The sequence below is a fragment of the Strongylocentrotus purpuratus genome, unplaced genomic scaffold, assembly GCF_000002235.5.
Source record: "Strongylocentrotus purpuratus isolate Spur 01 unplaced genomic scaffold, Spur_5.0 spur5_scaffold_1, whole genome shotgun sequence".
In the NCBI taxonomy this organism is placed as follows: Eukaryota; Metazoa; Echinodermata; class Echinoidea; order Camarodonta; family Strongylocentrotidae; genus Strongylocentrotus; species Strongylocentrotus purpuratus.
Window position 1 is genome coordinate 12317813 of NW_022145594.1, and position 22449 is coordinate 12340261.

At 37.8% G+C, this 22449-nt stretch overlaps 1 protein-coding gene across 1 annotated transcript in view; it reads left to right on the forward strand.

The window, feature by feature from the left end:
- LOC586207 (multiple epidermal growth factor-like domains protein 8) overlaps positions 1–22449 on the forward strand; it is a 67894-nt gene that overhangs the window by 21155 nt on the left and 24290 nt on the right. The window contains exons 5-18 of the mRNA XM_030978526.1: positions 6772–6866; positions 8761–8977; positions 11297–11483; positions 12513–12661; positions 13245–13406; positions 14437–14641; positions 15531–15609; positions 16601–16781; positions 18079–18242; positions 18677–18880; positions 19707–19925; positions 20837–21088; positions 21401–21504; positions 22188–22316. Coding sequence (XP_030834386.1) covers positions 6772–6866; positions 8761–8977; positions 11297–11483; positions 12513–12661; positions 13245–13406; positions 14437–14641; positions 15531–15609; positions 16601–16781; positions 18079–18242; positions 18677–18880; positions 19707–19925; positions 20837–21088; positions 21401–21504; positions 22188–22316 — 2347 coding nt within the window. The remainder of the gene's footprint in view (positions 1–6771; positions 6867–8760; positions 8978–11296; positions 11484–12512; positions 12662–13244; positions 13407–14436; positions 14642–15530; positions 15610–16600; positions 16782–18078; positions 18243–18676; positions 18881–19706; positions 19926–20836; positions 21089–21400; positions 21505–22187; positions 22317–22449) is intronic.

Sequence of the window (22449 nt, forward strand, 5' to 3'; positions counted from 1 at the left end):
GGCAAGACGTGCAAAGCGGGCAACCTCACAATGCTAAGGGATTCGTAAACATGTTATTGAGAGATCATACAAACTTCAGATCAGTGAGATCACCACAGCTAAATCTTGTTTTTATTAAGCCCCGAACAATGGCAAGTTGAATTGATGGCTATTTTTTAATCCCCCACCTTTTGTAAGGCTGCCTCCATTGTTAAAATATAATATTTATATTGTATGAGAAATGAGTATTTAATATGATTTCAACTTCTGAAAAGAAATATTGCATGAATGAAATCTTAGTAAGAAATTGGTGTTTAAATTGTATGTTTAGAGTGGGGGCCTAACAAACATCTCATACATATTAATAACATTAATAATACTAATACATGTCTTCCTTATCCATGTAAACCTAATCAGTATTAATATTGTTCTCTCTGGGCCTGAGGGCCCTGCAATCATTAGAAAAATCTAGGTGAAAAATGGGACTAATATGGGACTTTCCCCATGTAATGGAAGGGCGTTCAAAATTGCAGAGAGGAAATTAAAAGTGATGATTATTTGCCTGAATAAAAGGCAAATTAATGAAATTAGAAAGCACAGCCATCAGAAATAACAACAAGACTGAGATAAACATGTAGGAGATTTATCTATAACCTTTGAGAAATAATAATACCTCCTGATTGCAGATGATGCATGCATGATTACATCCTTTTCATATCAGATTATATCAGATTGCATTTTTGGCCTTTGGTGAAACGTTGTTGACCATGAAAAATTGACATTTAGAAAGCATTGAATCATATTTCATACTCTCTTGCGTCGGCAGATTGTGATGAATGCTTGCATGTTCTGTCCATTGTGAAAGTACATACAGTATACTGTAGTTTATAATGTATTCGATACATGTACAGTATATGGGTGTAATAAGTTAATACCTGACTCTCAAGGTAAATCTTTTAGTTTAGGAAATACTTTGTATATTGAACAATGAACATACATGTACTTGTGAAGTACACAATCGTTGTTTGGGGAATGTTGGTTCTCTGTGTACTGTACATGTAGTTTTTCTATCTGTCATGGTTGTTTTCTTTAAAGACTTTCTTCTCAAATTTTCGTAAATTAATGCAGGGCTGTTTCCTCTTTTTATTCAAAGCTCTTTTAGATCCTTTACATGCATCTACATCACATGTTTAGAGAGAGTTTGTCAATTAAATCGTAATGAACAGTTATTGAAACCAGCAAACCTGCTATAAAGACCACTTGTAGAAAACCACCTGTTTATAAAGACCATTTATTACGTGATCCCCTCTCTCTCTCTGTTTCTCTCTTCCTCTCTCTCTGTCTATCTCTCTTTCTCGCCGTTTCTCTCTCTTTCTCGCTCTTTCTCTCTCTCACTCCCCCTCTCCCTCCCCTCTCTCTCTCTCTCCCCTCTCTCTCTCTCTCCCCCTCCCTCCCCTCTCTCCCCTCTCTCCCTCCCCTCTCTCTCCCCCTCTCTCTCTCTCTCCCCCTCTCCCCTCTCTCTCCCTCTCTCTCCTCTCCCTCTCTCTCTCTCTCCCCTATCTCTCTCTCCCCCTATTTCTCTCTCTCCCCTATTTCTCTCTCTCCCCTATTTCTCTCTCTCTCTCTCTCCCTATCTCTCTCTCTCTCTTCCCCCTCTCCCTCTCTCCCTCTCTCTCTCTCTTCCCCCTCTCCCTCTCTCTCTCTCTCTTCCCCCCTCTCTCTCTATCTCGCTGTGATATACCGCACATGCTAATGAGGGACATGCAGTAACCCTCCCTCGCTACTACTATTTTGATATTATCATCTTCACCATGACAAAGACACAGGATATGAACAATCCATACACTATACAGAGCGTGTTCGGTGACACTGCATTAATTTACAGTTAAACTAATGGAATCGAGGTCCTCATTGCTTCGTTTTAATGGGCAAATTTAATTGATTAAGCTTCGGGTTTTTTATCAAACATGTTATGGTTGGAGAGGAAGGCCTTCTGCGAGATGATCAACAAACTGTATACATACTGTATTTAAGCTTGATTATAATTGATATTTTGGAATCCAACCTGTAGATTGCAATGAATAAATAAATAAATAAATGAATAAATTAACTAAACTGTGCGTACAATTTACGTGTAACAGTATACTGTATAATAAAATTGTTCATTGAAGGTTTGGTTTACAACGTTACATATTAAAATAAATAATCTTCAGCACAAGATATATTTAATTGAAATGTATCAGAGATGTACACATCTACGGTACATACACATTTATGCCCCCACATGTTAACTTCATATTTTTGTGAACAGATCCAATTTGCATTTTGAGTATTTCTGCTTTAAATACAATTTCATGTACATGTAAGCTTGTAAAATGAAATGCACAAATGCCCACATTGCCCAAATGATTACGATATTCATAATCATATGTTTATTACATACCTGTACATGCGTAATGTACATGTACACAAGTTTTAATAAATAGTTGTGAGTTAATATTATGTTAAAGCTAACACCCCCTCTACATGTACAGGTAAATGTACATTTTTATGCCAAGCACATCTCTCTTAAAAAAAAGAGTGAATTTTCACTCTATTTTCACTTTCTTGGGAGTGACGTCCGTGATCACTTGTTTAGGAGTGAAAATCGATTGATTTTACAGTGCTCTCTAAGAAGAAAAGAGTGAATGTTCACTCTATTTTCACTACATTTTCACTCTCCAGAGGAGTGACGTCCGTGATCACTCGATTTGTTTTAGAGAGTACATGTAGGTCCTACATATTAAAATGTTCTTCTCTACTCTGTACCATGTCTTCAAGTTCAACACACATATTCCTTTATTTAGCCTTCTTGGTATTTTATGATTTATCACATGTAAGGCATCACATATCAAAGCTTGCCATTTCCCCTAGCAAAGGAAACGACCCAATTTTCTGATTAGGTTCTCACATTGACTTCCCCTCAAGACCTCCTCTAGACCTCCCCAAGACCCTCACAGTTAACCCATGTCATCCTCTCTCGTCACATTTCTTTTCTTAAAGAGAAGGTTGAGTTCTGGGAAGAGGTGAAAAATAATTTGTGAGCGTTTTCATTCTTATTATGCAAGGATGGAAGAACATCAGATAAGACATGTTCCCTGAAAAGCATGGCTCTTCAAATGCCTTCATATTCTAAATATGTCATGTAACATTGTAAAACTCCGGGGTAGGATTTTTATGCCACATGTTCGTGTAGTCCCATATACATCTTTCTGTGTTCGGTGTTTGTAACTTTACCAAGACTTGGCCAAATTTCTTATCATTTTGATGATTCCAGAACCTTGCAATACACACAAATTCTTATATGCTAGATGATCATCCTTTTCTGGTCGATTCCACACCGTTTCTTAACTCAATTTCATCTTTAAGTTGCTCTTAAAGTTTCTTTCAGCTAATTCAGGGAATAAATTATATAGGGGATATTATTTTGTTTCTTAAAAGTGGCTTTATACATGGTTTTTTGGGGGCTTCAATGTTACACCATACCCTGGATTTTGATTTTTTGAATAACTTTTGTGATTAAAGGCATTGTTTAACAATGTTTCAAGTTTTACAAATATGAGATGCATGGCCCTATACATGTACGTGTTATCAATGTCTGTGATATGGTGTAACATTGAAGCCCCAAAAAAACTGCGCTTCAAAATGATAAAAAAGTGCCTGAAAAAAGTAAAAATCTTTGAATGGCTGGTTTTACCCTCCTCGTTTTCCCCAATAGACTGTAGTGTTTTGAAAACCGTTAGGAAAACGCAACATTTCATTTTGATTTCCATTCATAGATATCTTGATAATGAGACAGGCGATCAGCTTGTAAAAGTCATGGGGTTCCTGACTGACCTAAAGGTTTATCATTATGATCATTGCAGCATGAGCTAAATCCAGGATTTTGTTTTTCAGAATCAGAGACAAAAATACCTTCTTGCAGCCAATCCAGGAAACAAATTATAAAAGGGTTAATTTTTTGTTCCTTAAAAGTGGCTTTACATGAATGTACAGTACCCTGGATTTTTACCGGTATTTTTTAACATAATTTTTTTGATTAGTTGTAAATCTGGAAAGAGCACCAGGTAAACATGAACAGACAAGATAGTTGTTTCGAATAGCTATGAGGGAAATGCCAATTAAATGTTGCCAATTTGTTGCCAATTTGAGAATTTTAATATATATTCTTTTTGATAGTTCTTGGCATTATCAAAAGCTATATTAAAACACAACACAAATTTAGATGGTTTTTGTGGAAATTATACCGGTAGGCCTACTAATTCTACTCTTGAAGGTAGTAGGCCTTTAGCCCTTATAAATTTGTTAGGGGCTATGAACCATAGATTATCAAGCCAGACAAAATAAGCTGTACAATGTACATATCATGTTAATACATCATTATGATTGTTTCCTATAGAAGTAGAAAGCAGAGATTCGTTGAAGAAAATCATGTGTACATGTACAGGTATGTTCAGTGCACACATCTCAAAACTGTAGAAACACAACAGGTTTTTTACTGGAAATCGGTAGACATGTGTTGACTTGTGATGACTACAGTCTCCCCCAGATCTATATGCAGTCATAGTTCACCCCTCTCTCGTCCTTGCGCCCCTGAATTAATTTGGCTCAATCCGATACCGAGTGAACTAGAAAATAATTGTAGTCCTGTTGAAATACATGTAGATCCTTGCCATAGACGGTATTGATTTTCATCGTCTTTTTTTCAGCACGTCTGCGTCAAAGCCGACTTTAATTATGCCTCAGCTCATGCCTGGCTAAAGAGAAAGAAGTTTAATCATGACCAGGCTTGCTTTGAAGATAGATACAGGTGTATAGCCAGTTCAGACTACCGGTATAAGAAATATTGTACATATGAAACTGGTATAAAGAAACATTGTCTTGACAAGGTCAGTTCACATGACAGCCGGCCAATCATTGGTGCGCTGTCATGTTGAGCCTTGCCCAGTTATACAATTTTTGTCCAGACTAGAACGAGATGCTGATTCTTTATTGAGTTTTTGTTTGAAACGATGCCTAAACAGGTGTTTCATAAATACAATCTTTTGTTTTAAATATATGCGACGTTTCTTTATAAATACAACATTCAGACTACAAGTTTTACTTACTGCTACAGTATATGATAGATTGCTGTAGCCTGAACACAGGTATACCGTAATCTTGATTTTTACAGCTCTAGACAATGCAAATGCTCAGGAATGCGTACTTAATTTTCTTATATGGCACTTTATTTTACATATACACTTGTACTTGTAAATATTGTTTGGTAGCTTAGAATTATCAGGAAATTCGCTCATTTAACCCCTTCACTCTTTTAAATATTGTAACCTTATTTCTGCCTTGGCATATTGACTTCATTTATCTCTAATTTTTGTAATAACTTGATGATGCCATGTGAACCAAGCTACACTGTATAGGAAATGCGCTACATGCAGATCTATTATTTGTATTAAACAAATCAGAACTCTGCTTGAGATACTTCTGTAGTTAAACCGAGTGAAAATAAAGGGCTTGCAATATCTGCTGAAAACTCATTAAACATTCAATTGTTCCTGGGTAACAACACACACCTGTCCTACATGTAGGCTCTCAGTATTTTCATTGAATATTGATGAAATATATATTCAAGCGTTACGGTGGTAACAACATGATCAACGTGATGTATACCGGTCGTCAGTTTTATAATTGAAGGTGACAAAAACTCTTACATGGAATACTTGTTTGCAGATAGTCAATTCAAATGTACATGTACAATCAAACCTGCTATTTCAATCATTCTTATGAGCTCAGAAAGTAGACATTTTTAGAAACATATTTTCATATAATTTATTAAGTAATAGTACCGGTAATCTCGAAAATCATTTATGTTGAAAATAACGAATATGTATCATTTGATAATATGTGGAAAAACATACTGTATGTAGTGTTGCTTAAAAAAAAAAAAAAAAAATCTTGTATTTAATCTGCTATATTTGTTGATTCTATTAGTTATATTTATTATTATATTATATTATTCATTATATTATTCATATATGTTTTGTAAAGTCGAAAGCAATATTGAATAAAGTTGATATTAAAGAAGAAAAAAAAAGTCTCGAAAATCACATTTAATACTTTTCAGTTTTTAAATATTTGATTCAGAATCCACTTCCATCTGCAACTTTTGTTTGTTTTGGTGATATGAAGTTCACAAAACAGTCTTCTTTAGATTAACTACTGTATATAATCAGCTATTCAAGAATGAAATGTTCAATGTTATGATGGAGGTTAAAGCTAAACTTTAGTACTGGTAATGCGATTGCATTGTGAAAGAAAAGGTGTGGAAAGGATCAGAAAAAGTTGATCATGTAGAATGTAAGTATTGGTGTGCACTGCAAGGTTCTAGAGTCATCAAAATCATAATAAATTTGACCGAGTTTTGGTAAAGTAACACGCACCGTACACAGAAAGCTATATATGGGACAACACGCATGTTGTCGGGGCTGGTACTACCTTGATTTCCTTGTCTTTCTATGCTCATTACTCAGCCAGTATACATTTTCTTCCAAAATTGTTTGGCACATGACATTTATTTGTAATCTTGAACATTCGGTGTAAGTTTCGTTTGATTCTGTGAGAATTCATTTTCTTTTTTTTACCAGTACTGGAGTTTCTCTTTAATGTAGCTCTTTCATTGTTTGAAAACTATAATGTGTCCTTTTTTCTTTCTTTCTCCCTCTATCTCTCTCTTTCTCTCTCTCACTATATACACAGGTTTTGATTTGAACAGACCTTCAGATGACCTTGTTCAGTACAGCTTTGAGACGGACGAATGGACGCAGATCACACCCAACGGCAGCGTCAAACCGGTAGGTGACTTCTTCAAGTATTTAGGCCTGTCTTCTTGAGCTTGAGTTTGCCAAATAACCGCTATTTTCAGACTTTGGATATTATCCCGAAGCTCGAAATTGCGTCTTCACCAGACCGTGTCGGTCATCACAAACTAGCTTTGAAAGGGGCTTAAGGGGTCTTGGAAACAAGACCAAGATTTCTTGGATATATTCTTGACCAAATATCCCGCTAATTGCAACTGCAGGCTTATGAAGACGCAAATTAACTGCGATTAAATTAAATTTGCGATTGGGATAGTTACATGTAAAATAGCGGGTTATCTGGCAAGCTCGAGCTGATGAAGATAGGCCTATTGAAACATTCTGTAAAACCTGAAACCTTGGTGTCCATGAAATGTTTGCATATTTTGCCAAATGTGTTTTGCAATTGTTTCAGTTTTCAGATTTTGTAAGTGATTCAGATTCCCGTTGCAATTCAACATTTGAATCACAACTGACACGATATTTGTATTTTGCGATTCTGGAATATGACAAAAATAGATGATATTTGCTTGCATTGAAAATGCGGCTATTTTCATAACCTGCATGTTTGTGATTCTGCTAACAAAGGGGCGTAAATAGCCTTGAAGAAACAACAAATATTTAATAATGACAAGAGTGATTGGTGTGTACCTGCAAAATATATCTGAAAATAAAAACAAGATATAATGTTACAGGGGTCATGGGTAAAGGGTACTTTAAATAGTCTGCAAGGCTGGACTCTGTTTATCACTGAAACAAAAGTCCAAAAAGCCTTGAGCCCAACCTATATGTAGCCAAAGTTGAGAAGGTATGATGGCTCAGTGGTAGAGCAGCGGTCTCATAACTGGGAGGTCCTGGGTTCAAAGCCAGGTTGAAGCACCAGTGCCCTTTGGTAGGGCATTAATCCTCATTACCAAGTCCATATGAGAGGACTTAAGCCATCGATCTTTCCCCTTTAACATCATAAAACCCTTGTAGGCCTGACATGTACATGAATGCACAGGTGCATGTCTTGATCGTTTGAACTAGTGCAAGTTAACGATTAAAAATAAAGGTGCCGTCTATCGAGAATTTCTATTCCATGGTGCACAAGGGAAAAAAGAGGTGTAATATACAAGTTTCTAATTGAGTGACATGTGTCAAACAGCGTGTTTCCACAGAAAACATTGACACGGTATTATCCGTGTCATACCGTGTCATAATAATAATAATAATAATAATAGCCTACCGTGTCATACGGTGTCATACCGTGTCAGTTTTCCTGTGGAAACACAAGCGTGTCGGGTCGAGTCGACCGAGATGCAGATTATCAGATCCACCTCTGGGAGGTGGATCTTGACGTGTCGATCCCAATGAACTCCCTGTAAAATCTCTGTGGAAACACAGCGACGAACCGTGTCTGGCGGAGCATCAGAGCGCGCGAAGCCCCAATCACCACTGCAGCGTGATTGGTTGAAAAATACTCTGAAATGCACGTATACAATAATATGTTTATATACGCGCTGTACGTAACAATGAAAAATGTATGTCACGATAGAATAGCGTGGAATCTTGTGTAGATCTGAATTCACGATCGAGGTCAAAGGTTGAATCTTGACTTCCGATTGACACGGCATTTGCCTGACTTGGAACACGGAATCGGGGCGATTCGGAATGCTGCGCTCTGTGGAAACAGATTGGTTTAATACCGTGTCGCGGCGACACGGTATTTCAATCCGTGTTCCACTTTTTTTCTGTGGAAACACGCTGAAACATTGCTAAAGAAGATGAAGTGAAATGTAAGATGTTGTAGCTCTTAACTCCAGAGGTAATATGAACTTTTTCCTTTTTATTCTGAATTAACCAGTGCATTCATGTATCCTTCAATTCATTCTCCCCTTCCATCCAACAGAGTGGTCGGTATCGGCACACCATGGAGCTCTACGAGAACCACCTCTTAGTCTTCGGAGGGGTCCTAGTCAACGGGTCCTGGTCTAACGAGCTCTGGTCCTTTGACCTGGCCACCCTCAGCTGGGAGCTCCTACCATCCGGTACCGAGTCTGTTCCTCCAGGCCTGGCACACCATTCCTCCTGTATAGTGGAGTATTCCTATCTTGTGATCATAGGAGGTGAACATTCTATACTTCTCCTTTAATATTTTAAACATATCATTCATGAGTTACAAGGTAATGTCTCAGATGGCTCCATAATCTTTACCATAACAATGTTAGTTTGTATACAGGTTACTAGTCCAGGGGGGTGTTTCACAAAGACTAAGATCGGCTTTCAGTTGGACTTACTGTAAATATGGCTGACCATTCATGCCACTACTTTCTCTCACCATTTACTGGCATTGGTCTCTCAAGGGATGTACAAATCATGGTCATATATTTACAGAATTCACATTTTTTGCTAGTTCATTATTGAAGGAAAACATATTTCCTAAAGATCACAATGGTGAGAGCAACCAGTAGCATCAACTGCTTGCTGTAGTTAAGTCCATCTTAAAGTTGATCTTAGTCTTTGTGAAACACTCCCTGGGGCCCTGTCTTATAAACAATTGCAATTAAACGCAACTTACTTGCTTTTGATATCATTTGCAAGTATGTACATAAGAGATAGGAGACTGCAAACTTGTGATGGATTAAAGGACTTGCGATTGATTCGGATCAATCTTAGCTCTTTATAGGACGGGCCTACATGTAGAAAACTTGATTATATTTAACTCACAATTCACTACTTGAACTACTTTTAAAGCTTATCTGCCGTAGTTTACAGGAGGAATTAGACCGCTCTGCAAGGTCACTGGACAGGTGGTTATCTCATCAACTCAGCTCTCACTTAACATAAGAAAAAGAGGATCATGGGGGACCAATGGTCACCGATTAGGCATTGTTTGTTATATAGAGGGCGCAAGTAGCTACCAGTAGTGCAGTGGGCCTTTAACTAGCGTAAAAGTGCTTAACTTCCTTGTTTTTAGTTTCCTTCTACTTTTATTGCTCTATAAATATGCGCCATAAGTTTTCATTGCTTTGTGTTTCACAGGGTACATTTTCCTAGCTCCAAGCGACAAAGAATTTTATGGGAGGTTTATGCTAGATTATAAATCATATGCTGGAAACAATGCTATCTTAAATTTTTATAGGGTATCATTGATTAATTTGGTTTCAAACACCAATGGATATACAATCAGGTACATGGACATACACTTATTGTACTATCCATTGTAACACAGAGATAAGACGCATGCAGCTATTTTTTCATCTCCACTTGCCATTCAGTCGGGAATAAAAAAGGAAAAAGAAAAAAGGAAAACTAAAAGGAAAAACAAAACAAAAAGGAAAAAAGAAGAAGAAAACGAAGGTATCTTTCTGCAGCATGTGTGAACAAGCTGTTATGTTCAGAACTCCAAAGTATTTCATACTAAAGGTACATGTAGTCTACATGAATGAGACATTGAATGACCAAATACCATGGATTTGCCAATGATTTTCCTGTACCATAGCTGCCAACCAATGGGCAATTCCACAGTAACGGAAGGACACTCAGACAAGATTTTTGAACTTCAGGTTCATACTAAAAGAACTGTTTTATTAGTATAAGATGTGAAACAGTACAGATATAATACCTATATAAGTGCCTTTAATTCTCCCCAAAAAAATTGTCATTATAGTTAAGTAGTTTAAGAATGTGCATATTAATTATCTCGGTAACGGAAGGACATAAAAATGGACATGGTTTTTCCAGTTAATTAGTGTTTATCCAAACTTTGTGAAGTTGATGAAGCTTTCCACTTGACTGAAACACATTTTGTTCCCCATAGTTTAATACATACTAATAAAACATTTCTTTTAGTATGAACCTGAAGTTCAAAAATCTTGTCTGAGTGTCCTTCCGTTACCGTGGAATTGCCCCAATCCCATTTTGGAGGAATGGTTCCTATGTACACCTGTATGAGTCCCGCCGCGGCACTAATGTCCTTTGTCAAGACATTGATCTACATTTGCCACACTCAACCCAGGTGATGTAAATGGGTACCTGGCAGGAATTAATTCCTTGAAATGCTGGAGCGCTGTATAAAACGGATGCTAGGCTAAAGCCGGGTAATAATAAATGTGCATCGGAATAGAATCTAGATAGATGGCGCTATAGTAATGCCTATTATTATTATTATTATTATTATTATTATGACCCTCAAGTTCAAACCAATGTTACAAACCCCAGATTGCTCTCCTTTTATGAAAACATCTATGTAATAATTATACAAAATAGAGTGTTTGCCTAGTTTTTCCTATACTGTATGGCCTTCAAGCTCAAACCAATGTTATGAACCCTTGATTCTCCTCTTTTTATGAAAAAATTGTTTAAAAAGTGTACAGAATATATTTTTGCAGTGCAATATTGTCAGATATGCTATACTCACTGTGACCATGCTATTCTATTTCCAGGTGCGAGTCAAGAACAGACCTTCCTGGGTTCCATCTACAAGTATGATCTTCAGTTGCTTCAAGGCTGGGAAGAGATAACTCCAAGAGGGGGGCTGGAAAGAGAAGTTCGGCTGAGGGACCACACCAGCGTCTATCACTACGATACAAAGTCTATCCTCGTGTTTGGTGGATTAAAATCGCCACAGACGTAAGTGCTGTAGATGTCAGATGATATATTCTCCATTGATAATACAGTCAAGCCAGTTAATGCCGATTACGGGTAATATGAAAGGCGGCCACTGTAGAGGGGTGGCCTTAATAGACAGGTGCTACAACACAACTTTCTCTCTTGAGGGAGACAAAATGCATGTCCACTGTAGACAGGTGGCCTTTATAGAGAGGGGGATTCCGAGACAGGTTTAACTGTACTCCATGAAGTGTGAATTTTTCATATTTTTAGATATGTAATGCAGATGCAGAAATAGTCTAAAGAAGTCCAGGGGGGTGTTTCACAAAGATCCTAAGTTGAACTTATCTCTAAGTTGGACTTAGCAATTATGGAAAGCCGTTAGCATTAATGAAACTATTTTGTAAAAGTCATTTTAAAAGCCATAAAATGTTGATTCAAATCATTCACATTTTCTATTATGGAGGAGATTTCATGTTCTCGATTTGGAATTTATGAAAAGTCTAAAATACTTGAAATTTTTGTTTTGAATATATTTTATTTTAAGGCTACAAATGGCTCTCCATAAAGTTTAAGTCCAACTTAGAGTTATGTCCGCTTTAGGTTCTTTGTGAAACACCCACCTGGCCTCTTAATGTCACCAATGAAACAATTTTTGGACTAAAATATATGTATACCGGTAGATGTACATGTAGACTTAGTCAAAGAGAAAGGTATACCAAAATATTACAGCTTGTTTCTAGTAATTCCATGAATGAAAATATACCTGTATGCATAAAATTGCACAATGCATTATACAAAGTTGCCAGTTTCTATGTGAAAAATGTATTTTCAAATTCTTTTAAGTTTTATGTGTTGCCATTTTGAGGAATTTAAGGCTTGAATTTCATATTTGTGCCCGTATTGATATCCATGTGAAATAGAAATGGCTTCATATTCTTTGTGATGTTTGCTCTTTCTGCTTATATTCTTTGTACCATTTTTGATGAAAATGACTGTTCACATAATTAGTCGGTTTAATAATCCACCTTTTGTTTCTGTTTCTTGCAGCCATAACACACTTGTCAGTAGCAGGGTAAGCACAGTGTATGCTTTCCAGTTTGAAGACCGCTACTGGACAAAGCTATCCTCCTCAGGGAGTGTACGAGCAAGGTCTTATCATACAGCAAACATCATAGGCAACTACATGGTGGTGTATGGTAAGAAAAACCTACACAAATTTGTACTCCTGGGACTAGAGAAGAATTAATTTCTTCAAACTGAGATGCCAGTTTCATGGCCCTGGCGATATGTTTTGAGGCCATAGTGTAGGCTTTTTTGTGTACAAAATAGCTAATTCTAGGTGATTTTCAGGCCCTGTGATCAATTCTGACTGGCATCCCTGTTCAAAACTTGGGAAGAGATTGTTGGTGACTGTTAGAATTTCGAAAGATCAAGGAATTGCAGTTGAATTTGATGGCTTCTAATGGTCCTTAGCACATACTGTAAATCAGGCAACTTTTGCATGATATGGTAAAGAGAGTGTTCAGTGTTTGATTTGATTCTCTCTCTTGTTTTTGTGTCCTATTTGTACATTAGGTGGCCAGCAAATGTTAACAAATTATGGCCTTTTATGATAAAGTCTTTAAAGGGACATGTCCAATCCTGCATGCTATAGAAGCAACATCCCTCAAAGTAGTGTGGATTTGATGGAGGTTTCATCAGCCATGGGGCATTGATAATGAGATCATTGGTGGTTCTTTGTAGAGTATGGTTTAATCAATTCTGTTTTGATGTTCTTAGGAGGGAACGTCCACCAGCACCTCTCAAACAATGGCGGTTACGTGGATGTGCAGGATGGGAACTACGGGGAACACGAGAAGTGCTTTGAAGATGGCATAGAGCTCTATCACCTAGGCTGTCACAAGTGGGTATCTCTCAATGAGATCGCAGGGGACTTTCAAGGTGAATCTTTAGATACCTTAGGTATCTTAGCAAGATACAGGGGCACAAAAGGACACGCCCAGAACGTAAAAATGCATATTTGGGACTAATAAATATATATCTACTACCTTTGTATATGTTTTTATTTTGCATATCCATTAGCATCTGGCATTGCAGTACACCTAATAATGATGTCAATCTTATCCTTCAAGGCCCACTGTACTACTTGTACCTACTTGCTCCCTCTAGAAAACAATGCCTAAGCGGTGCCTGTTGGTCCCCCATGATCCCCTTTTTCTTATGTTAATTGAGAGCTGAGTTGATGAGATAACCACCCGTCAGTGACCATGCTGGGTAGTCCAATCCCTCTTGGCTAAGCTAGTGCAGACAGGCTTTTAAGGGATCTAAGCAAGCTACAGGGGCATGAAAAGACACGTCCGGAACGTAAAAATGCATATTTGTTGAAAATTATAATTTTATGGCATTGTGATAGAACCATTATTTTAAGGACATGGGACTAATATATATTATCTACTACCTTTGTATATGTTTTCATTTTGCATTTTCATTAGCATCTGGCATTGCAATACACTTTAATACTGATGCCAATCTTATACATAATTCAAGCACATTATATAGCTCAATGAAGTGTTTAGAGCATTCTTATACTTCTGACATAATGTGATTTTCATAGATGGTTTGAAAAGCTAACATTGTGAATGAGTTTCAGTTTCAGTTTCGGGTTCAGTTTCATTTATTCTCCTCAAGAGATCAACAGATAAAAATACATATATAAATAGACAAATGTATGACAATACATAAGATTAATTATAAAAAAGTGAGGAAGGCAGTGGCCAAAAAGAAAACAAACCTTGTAATAGGCCAACCCTTTAGAAAACAAGATATAATACATAACATAAAACACATCAAAAAGGAACACAAGATAAGATAAGAAATGAAGTATGTAACCTGATAAACAATAAGCAACTATGATGTATAGATGTAATAAGGTGATATTCATTTTCCTGCCCCTACCCCTTGTGTGTCTTAGATCCTAGACAGTACAATCCTTACACCGTTACCAAGGGACGCTTCGCCCACACTGCAGTGGTACGAGACGGCACTACCCTGGTCGTCATCGGGGGTTTCAACGGCGTTACTCAGAGTGATATATTCGCTGTCAAGATGCCTGGCTCGGTCGCTATCAATCCTGCAACAGTAAACGAAAGTTTGAATCCATGTGGCTCTCACATAAGGTACAAGTGCCTAGGGTGACGTGACATTCACTCTGGCAACTTTTTCTCTGGGCTTCATTTCATAATAGATATAGGGGTTAGGATTGCACTTGGGTTTTAGGTTAGCGTTAGGGTTGATGTTGGTTGCTAGCATCACACGTTTACAAGTATCAACTACAACGGCGTTACTCAGAGTGATATATTCGCTGTCAAGATGCCCGGCTCCGTCGCTATCAATCCTGCAACAGTAAACGAAAGTTTGAAACCATATGGCTTTCACAAAAGGTACAAGTGCCTAGGGTGATGTGACATTTTTTCTTGGGGCTTAATTTCATGAAAGTTACATGTATAGTGGTTAGGGTTGCACTTGGGTTTAAGGTAAGCTTTAGGGTTGATGTTGGTTGCTAACTATCAACTACAACAGTGTCACTCAGAGTGTTGTATCCGCTGTCAAAATGCCTGGTTCCGTCGCTACCACTCCTGCAACAGTAAGCGAAAGTTTGAGTCCATGTGGCCCTCACAAAAGGTTCAAGTGAATAGGGTGATGTTACATTTGCTGGGGTTAGGGTTGCCATTGGTTTTACGTAAGGTTTAGGGTTAGAGTTAGGGTTTGTTCTGGTTTTGGGTACAGAGTTGAACTTAGGTTAGTGGTAGCAATAAACTGCAGAGTAGTTGTGCTGGAGCATGTGCGATACAACTATGCATTGCTAGTAATTGAAAGGAAAAAATTACGTACAGAGACGCAAAGCGTAATTTACCCACTAAAGCATCTTATAATGTGTTATAACATTAATTGGGAATTGTTGGAGATATTTGTATATGTATCAAGTTTTTAAGATCATTGTTTAGGTAGATTTAAATGGACTGCCTGTTCTTACAGATGCTATGTTTGATCAATTGTCTTCCACAGTGTGAGTAATTGCACCCTTGATCCAGCCTGTGCTTGGTGTCCTCAGTCTAGCACCTGCTTTGGCTTCTCTGATAGTCAGGTAAGTCTCATTCAACACCAGCCAATGGTGGGTCTGGTGTGGAATCTACACCAGACAATGGTGGGTCTGGTGTAGAATATACACCAGGCAATGGTGGGTCTGGTGTGGAATATACACCAAACAGTGACAGGTCTAGTGTAGAGACTACACCAGACAGTGGTGTATCTTGTGTAGAAACTAGACCAGATAGTGGTGGGTCTGGTGTAGAGACTACACCAGACAGTGGTGTATCTGTTGTAGAATCTACACTAGACAGTGGAGAATCTGGTGAAGAATCTACACCAGACAGTGGTTGGTCTTGTGTAGAAACCATTTCAGGGGCATGTTGTCACACTTTTCCTTATGACGGTTTCATGAAAAAATGCCCAGGGGGTCTAGAGAGAAACATGCATGACTTGGAATACACTTGAAAGTACACTGTAGCCTATTGTCTGTTATCCAGGGCCCTCTCTTATAAAGAGTTGATATCAATCGCAACTTATTTACAGATGATATCAATCGCAACTATGTACATAAGAGATATAAGACTGCAAATTGGCGATTGATTGGATTTATTGGTTGTATAATTAAAGATTAAGTTGAGTTCTGGTCATGCGTTTGCATTGTGAAAGAAACGGTGTGGAATCAACCAGAAAAGGTTGATCATCTAGCATATAAGAATTTGTGTGTATTGCAAGGTTCCGGAATCATCAAAATGATAAGAAATTTGGCCAAGTCTTGGTAAAGTTACAAGCACTGTACACAGAAAGATGTATATGAGACTACACGAACATGTGGCGTAAAAATCCTACCCCCCGAGTTTTATGATGTTACATGACATATTTAGAATATACAGGCATTTGAAGAGCCATGCTTTTCAGGGAACCTGTCTTATCTGATGTTCTTCCACACTTGCATAATAAGAATGATAACGCTCACAAATTATTTTTCACCTCTTCCCAGAACTCAACCTTCTCTTTAATATTACTTTTTTTTTTTTTTTCTTCTTCAGTCTTGTTCTGGGGCCCTCCTCCAGGCTGATTGCCCGGGCATATGCAGTGCTCTGACCACATGCGAAGCCTGCATGCTATGGGGCCAGGGAGCTCAGACAGCGACCTTTGACCCCGAGGTCACCCATGTCAACGAGCAGTGTGGATGGTGTGTGCAGGATCGTGCATGTTACCCTCTATCCGGTGAGTGATCAAAGTGATAACGGTCACATAAACAAAAAGAGAGCAGTAAATGTAAAGACATTGAATATTGAATTATTTTTGTTATGAAGCATACATTTACCTTTTAAAGCTTATCTGTAATAGTTTATAAGAGAGATTAGACCGCCCTGCAAGGTCACTGTACAGGTGGTTATCTCATCAACTCAGCTCTCAATTAAAGGTAAAGACCAGTATTGGAAACGCCCCAATTTAAAAAAATGAAATTGAAGCTCTTATTACCAATCATGTGAAAGAATTTGTTTTGAATATTACATGACGATAACAATTTTGACGGGAAACCGCCTACTAATTGATATATTTGGTAAATTAGTATATCTATATACTGTTGAGAGATACAAATGCACATTTTGTGCATGTGTGTGTAGTCCCATATACATCTTTCTGTGTACAGTGCTTCTAACTTTATGAAGACTTGGCCAAATTTCTTATAATTTTGATGATTCCAGAACCTTGCAGTACATCTATGCTAGATGATCAACCTTTTCTGATCAATTTAACAACGTTTCTTTGACTATGCAATTGCATGACCATAACTGGTCTTTAGCTTTAACATTAAAAAAAGAGGATCATGGGGGACCAATGGTCACCAATTAGGCATTGTTTGCTATATAGAGGGAGCAAGTAGCTACAAGTAGGACAGTGTGGCTTTAAATTGCTAATAAATAAAAGAATATTGGAGGGAAAAGGGACATGAAATAGTGTTTCAGTAAATTTTTGATCCAAACGGTATAAACAGCTTCTTGAAAGTGAAACTTTCTTCTTCTGTCTGATACAAGCAGGATTGGTTCTTGTCACAACATTACACTTCTCAGAATTAGTATACTTGGAATTTTATTTGCATGCATGCCCAAAGTCTTATCCAATAGGGTCATTGTTACTACCTGTGGGCTGTCTGGGTGTACATGACCAACCAGAGATTGACTCATTATAAACAAATTGTTGCTACGGCAGAAAGTGTATCTGCTGACCAATAAACAGTAATCATACTTTTTTTGTGCAACTAATTCATGGATAATTCCTATTTAGCCTGATAGTCTTCAACTTCAGACTTTTTGTACTATTTTGCTTTCATTCCGCTACATACACATTGCATCTTAAAAAACAGTTGAAATAATGTTTGCTTACACAATGGTTCATAATACATAAAACTTTCATTCTTAAACAGCAATAGTCAATCTAAAAAAATTTATAAAGGTATTTCACATGTGTGTTATATGTCTAATATATATTTTTTAAATATCAATATTTCATCACACAGCTCCATCTGGTACATGTGACCCCTCTGCCAGTGACTCTGGTGCATGGTGGGGCCCTTCAGGGACCTTCATCGCGAACTTTGACCAATGCAAGACAGGGGATTTCCCTCCTGGCATGATGATGATGAGATACACACATCCACAGAACCTGTCTCATCCAGACCAGGTATGAGGTCATTATTAATCATATTCCATACTCTAATAGTGCATGGGGTGTTTCACAAAGACTAAGATCGACTTTAAGTCTGACTTAAATATGGCAGGCCATTTAGCCACTCGTTTCTCTCAGCATAATGATCTTTAGATAATATTTTTTCCTTGAATAATGAATTATAAAAAAATATTTAAAAAATTGTAGAATTGAGACCATGGTTTGTACATTCCTTGAGAGACTCTTGATTAGATTCATTGTAAAATTCACTGCCATGGAAGATCTTTTATCATATTACAGCAATGTCTTTCAGCTGAAACTTTCGTGATAGCTGTTCACACCTTAGGGCACCGAAGGGGTTAGATTAGGTTCAGCTTGAAATGCAGAACTCAAGATTTGCTTCAAGACACCACCATTATCTTTCCTTTTGTTTTAACTTCTTCACATAGATATCCATAGTGTCGGACACTCTGGAGAGGATCACCTACTACCCTGTCCTGCAATCATCCGAGGTGGCTGCTGCTGGGTTCTACACCGTAGTCATGAAGGGATTCATCCACCCGCAGGGCGCAACGTCTCCATCAGTCTGGATCAGGATCACTAAGGCTGAGGGCACCCTAGAGATCAGCTCCGATGACAACCCTGCCAATGCAGTGAGTGTTTCTTGCTCTAAAATGGCGATCCACTATTTGGTCTAGATATAATCAGTTCATTTCAGTTTATTTTATTTTTGCACGGCACTAATTTCAGCCAAAGGCTGTTCTTCTGCAGGTTTGTGCAGATGATGAATCATCACATGTTTATGGATTGAGTGTCAATTGGGTTTAAAGGTAGGATTATTGTGAGGGTTAGGGTTAGTAATGTGCGCAACCATTTGTGTGATTGTCTAAGATATGAAACCGATTTGACAGTTACTCCGACTAGAAAACTTGTAATGTATTAATTCTTTGTTATCTAAATCATTTTTCAAAACCTCATTCAGGAAAGATGTATTAATATAAATTCCCATATTCAATGCAATACAAATTTCTTTGAAAATCAGATCGTAGTGGGTTCGTATAGTGTGTGGTGGGCTTTAGTATTAGGGGTACAACCCTTAAAGTGACATGGTAACATTGCCTCAGATTCTGAAACAAAATCCTGGATTTAGCTCATGCTGCAATCATAATTATAAACATTTAGGTCAGTCAGGAACCCCATGTTACAAGCCGATTGCCTGTCTGATTATCAAGATATGTATGATTGGAAATCAAAATTTCATTCTATTGGGGAAAATGAGTATGGTAAAACCGGTCACTCAAAGATTTTTACATTGTTGAGGCACTTCTTGATCATTTTGAATAGCAATTTTTCAAGGGCTTAAATATTACACCATTTCACAGCCACTGATAACACGTAGGGCTATGCATCTCAGATTTAATATTGTTAAACGATGCCTTTAATAACACTCTTCCATCTCTGTTAAACTTCTCTTCACAGGTGAAGTTAGCTGAACAAGCTTCGAGCAGCACGATCGAATCTCCCATCCAGGCCAAACGCAGCCCAGCCTCGGCCCCTATCTTCCCGGACACCAGCCCAGGGACCAGGTACTACGCCACCTTGGAGGAGAGGAAGCCAATCACAGCCAGCATGCAGTACTCCAGCTCAGCCATGGAACTCCTCTGGGATGGCTATGTTGAGAGCGGACTCGTCTACCATGTAAGTAATAACAAGTGTTGATGAGTGATGATTAGGTTGGATTGAGTGCTGGGGGTGTTTCACAAAGATCCTAAGTTGAACTTATCTCTAGTTAGACTTACAAATTATGGAAAGCTGTTAGCATCTTTGAAAATATTTTGTAAAAGTTATTTTTAAAGGCTTTAAATGTTGATTCAAATCATTCATATTTTCTTTTATCAAGGAGATTACATGTTCTTGATGTGGAATTTATGTAAAGTCTGAAATATTTGAATTCTGCTGATGAATATGTTTCATTTTAAGACTACAAATGGCCCTCCATAAATTTTAAGTCCAACTTAGAATTAAGTTCTACTTAGGATCTTTGTGAAACACCCCCCTAAACTCATGGTGATTATATACATGTACATTGTGAGTAGCAATGCGTTCAAAGTACTGATGATTATCTAGTTGGATCGATAACAAGTTAATGATGATTTAGACCAAGTATTATCATAGATAATATGATAAAAAAAAGGATGCAAATATCATCAGATCCACAGTCAATGATTGCTGACTGCTTTAGAAATATTAAATGTTTAGAGTGAGATGGTAAAGTTTATTTATTTAATTATAGATGAAATATCGATGCACACTCCATACTCCATACTTGATGAAATATTGATGCACACTTTATACTTGATGAAATATCGATGCACACTCCATACTTGATGAAACATCGATGCACACTTTATACTTGATGAAACATCGATGCACACTTTATACTTGATGAAACATTGATGCACACTTTATACTTGATGAAATGTTGATGCACACTTTATATTTGATGAAATATCGATGCACACTTCGTACTTGATGAAACAACGATGCACACTTCATACTTGATGAAATATCGATGCACACTTTATACTCTATACTTTTCCTGCACACAGAGCTTCACATCAGATTATCTTCAGCCGTACAAATCGGATTCCTGCACCAACTACTCTACCTGTCGAGGGTGTCTGACGGACGCTGCGTGCGGCTGGTGCCCCCTGAGCGATACCTGTGAGCTACGGGACGGACCTACCTTGTCCATGGACCGATGCGGGACCTCTAATCGACCTATCGAGCATTATCTGGTCTTGGATGAGGGCAACTGCGGCAATTGCAGCCAGCATTGGAACTGTGACTTGTGCACTACGGTGAGTGTCTTTTATTTTGATTGGAGGCTTGCAATTTTTTTTTTTATTTGGTGATCGTAATCATCATGGTAACTGATTCTTAATTTCTCAATCATAACAAACTCTTTATTACCTTGATATTTTCAACAATATTATAATCACCCCAACCAACAATTTTTGTGGTAAACACTATCATTATTTGGGGAAGTGCAAAAAGCTCAGTGGTAGAGCAGTGGTCTCGTAACCAGAAGGTCACTGGTAAGAATTTGCTCAGTGGTGCAATACCCTGAAATGAAGTTTGTAATCAATTGTGTCTCTGTCCATGCATCCCAGGATCCCTTGTGTGAGTGGATGAATGCTGACGTATCGTGCACCAGGCGAGGGCGCTTTGAGACCGCTCTAAAGGATCCAGCGCAGTGTCTACCAAAGTGTCAGGAGTGAGTATAATAATAATAATAATAATAATAGCTCACATTTCTAATGCGCCTTATACTTTGTTTCTAGGCGCAGTACATATTATTACTCCGGTCATAGGATTCAGGATTACCCACACACAATGTTTGCACATTCTCCACTCCCTGGGGAGCATTCCACATTCATATTCCACATTCATATTCCAATCTTCAGCAAATACAGTATAACTTTGTTAATCATGCGATGGCTCAGTGGTAGAGCACTGGTCTTGTAACCGGGAGGTCCTTGGTTCGAACCCAAGTCAATGCTTTTGTGCCCCTTTGTTAATTGCCTCGTTACAAACTATGTCATTCGCCTGATACAAATAATTGTATTTCAATGGTCAAAGTGCGAATTGCATACATTAGGTGTTGTTATGTACGAAAAGCCATCATGTTTGTCCTACCCAGCAACAAATAATGTATGCTACTATTATAAGAAATGCAAGTTGACAGCAATTCAGGGCCCTGTTTCATAAAACGTGTTATTAATAACAAGTTACAATAACTGTTGAAAGCTACTGAAATCGTGGCATCTGATTGGCTGAAAGCAAATTGTAGACATTTAGCATTTGTTATTGATATCAAGTTTTATGAAACAGGGCCCAGAGATCTCACTGTGTGATTGCCTCTCATCCATAACAATGTATTTGTTTTTGTTGTTACAGAATCACAGACTGCACTGGTTGTATTGGAATAAAGAACTGTGCATGGTGTGCTGACACTATGACCTGTCTGCACTTCCCAACCTACATCTCTTCCTTCATCCATGGGGAGTGTTCACATTGGTATGATCAGTAAGTATTACGAAAAGATGATTGGTACTACGATATCGGAGAATCACGTTATTTCGGCTTTCTGTTTCATTCTTGCGTTTTACTCTGATGGGTGCAAGACATAAAGCTTAAAGGACAAGTCCACTCCAAAAAT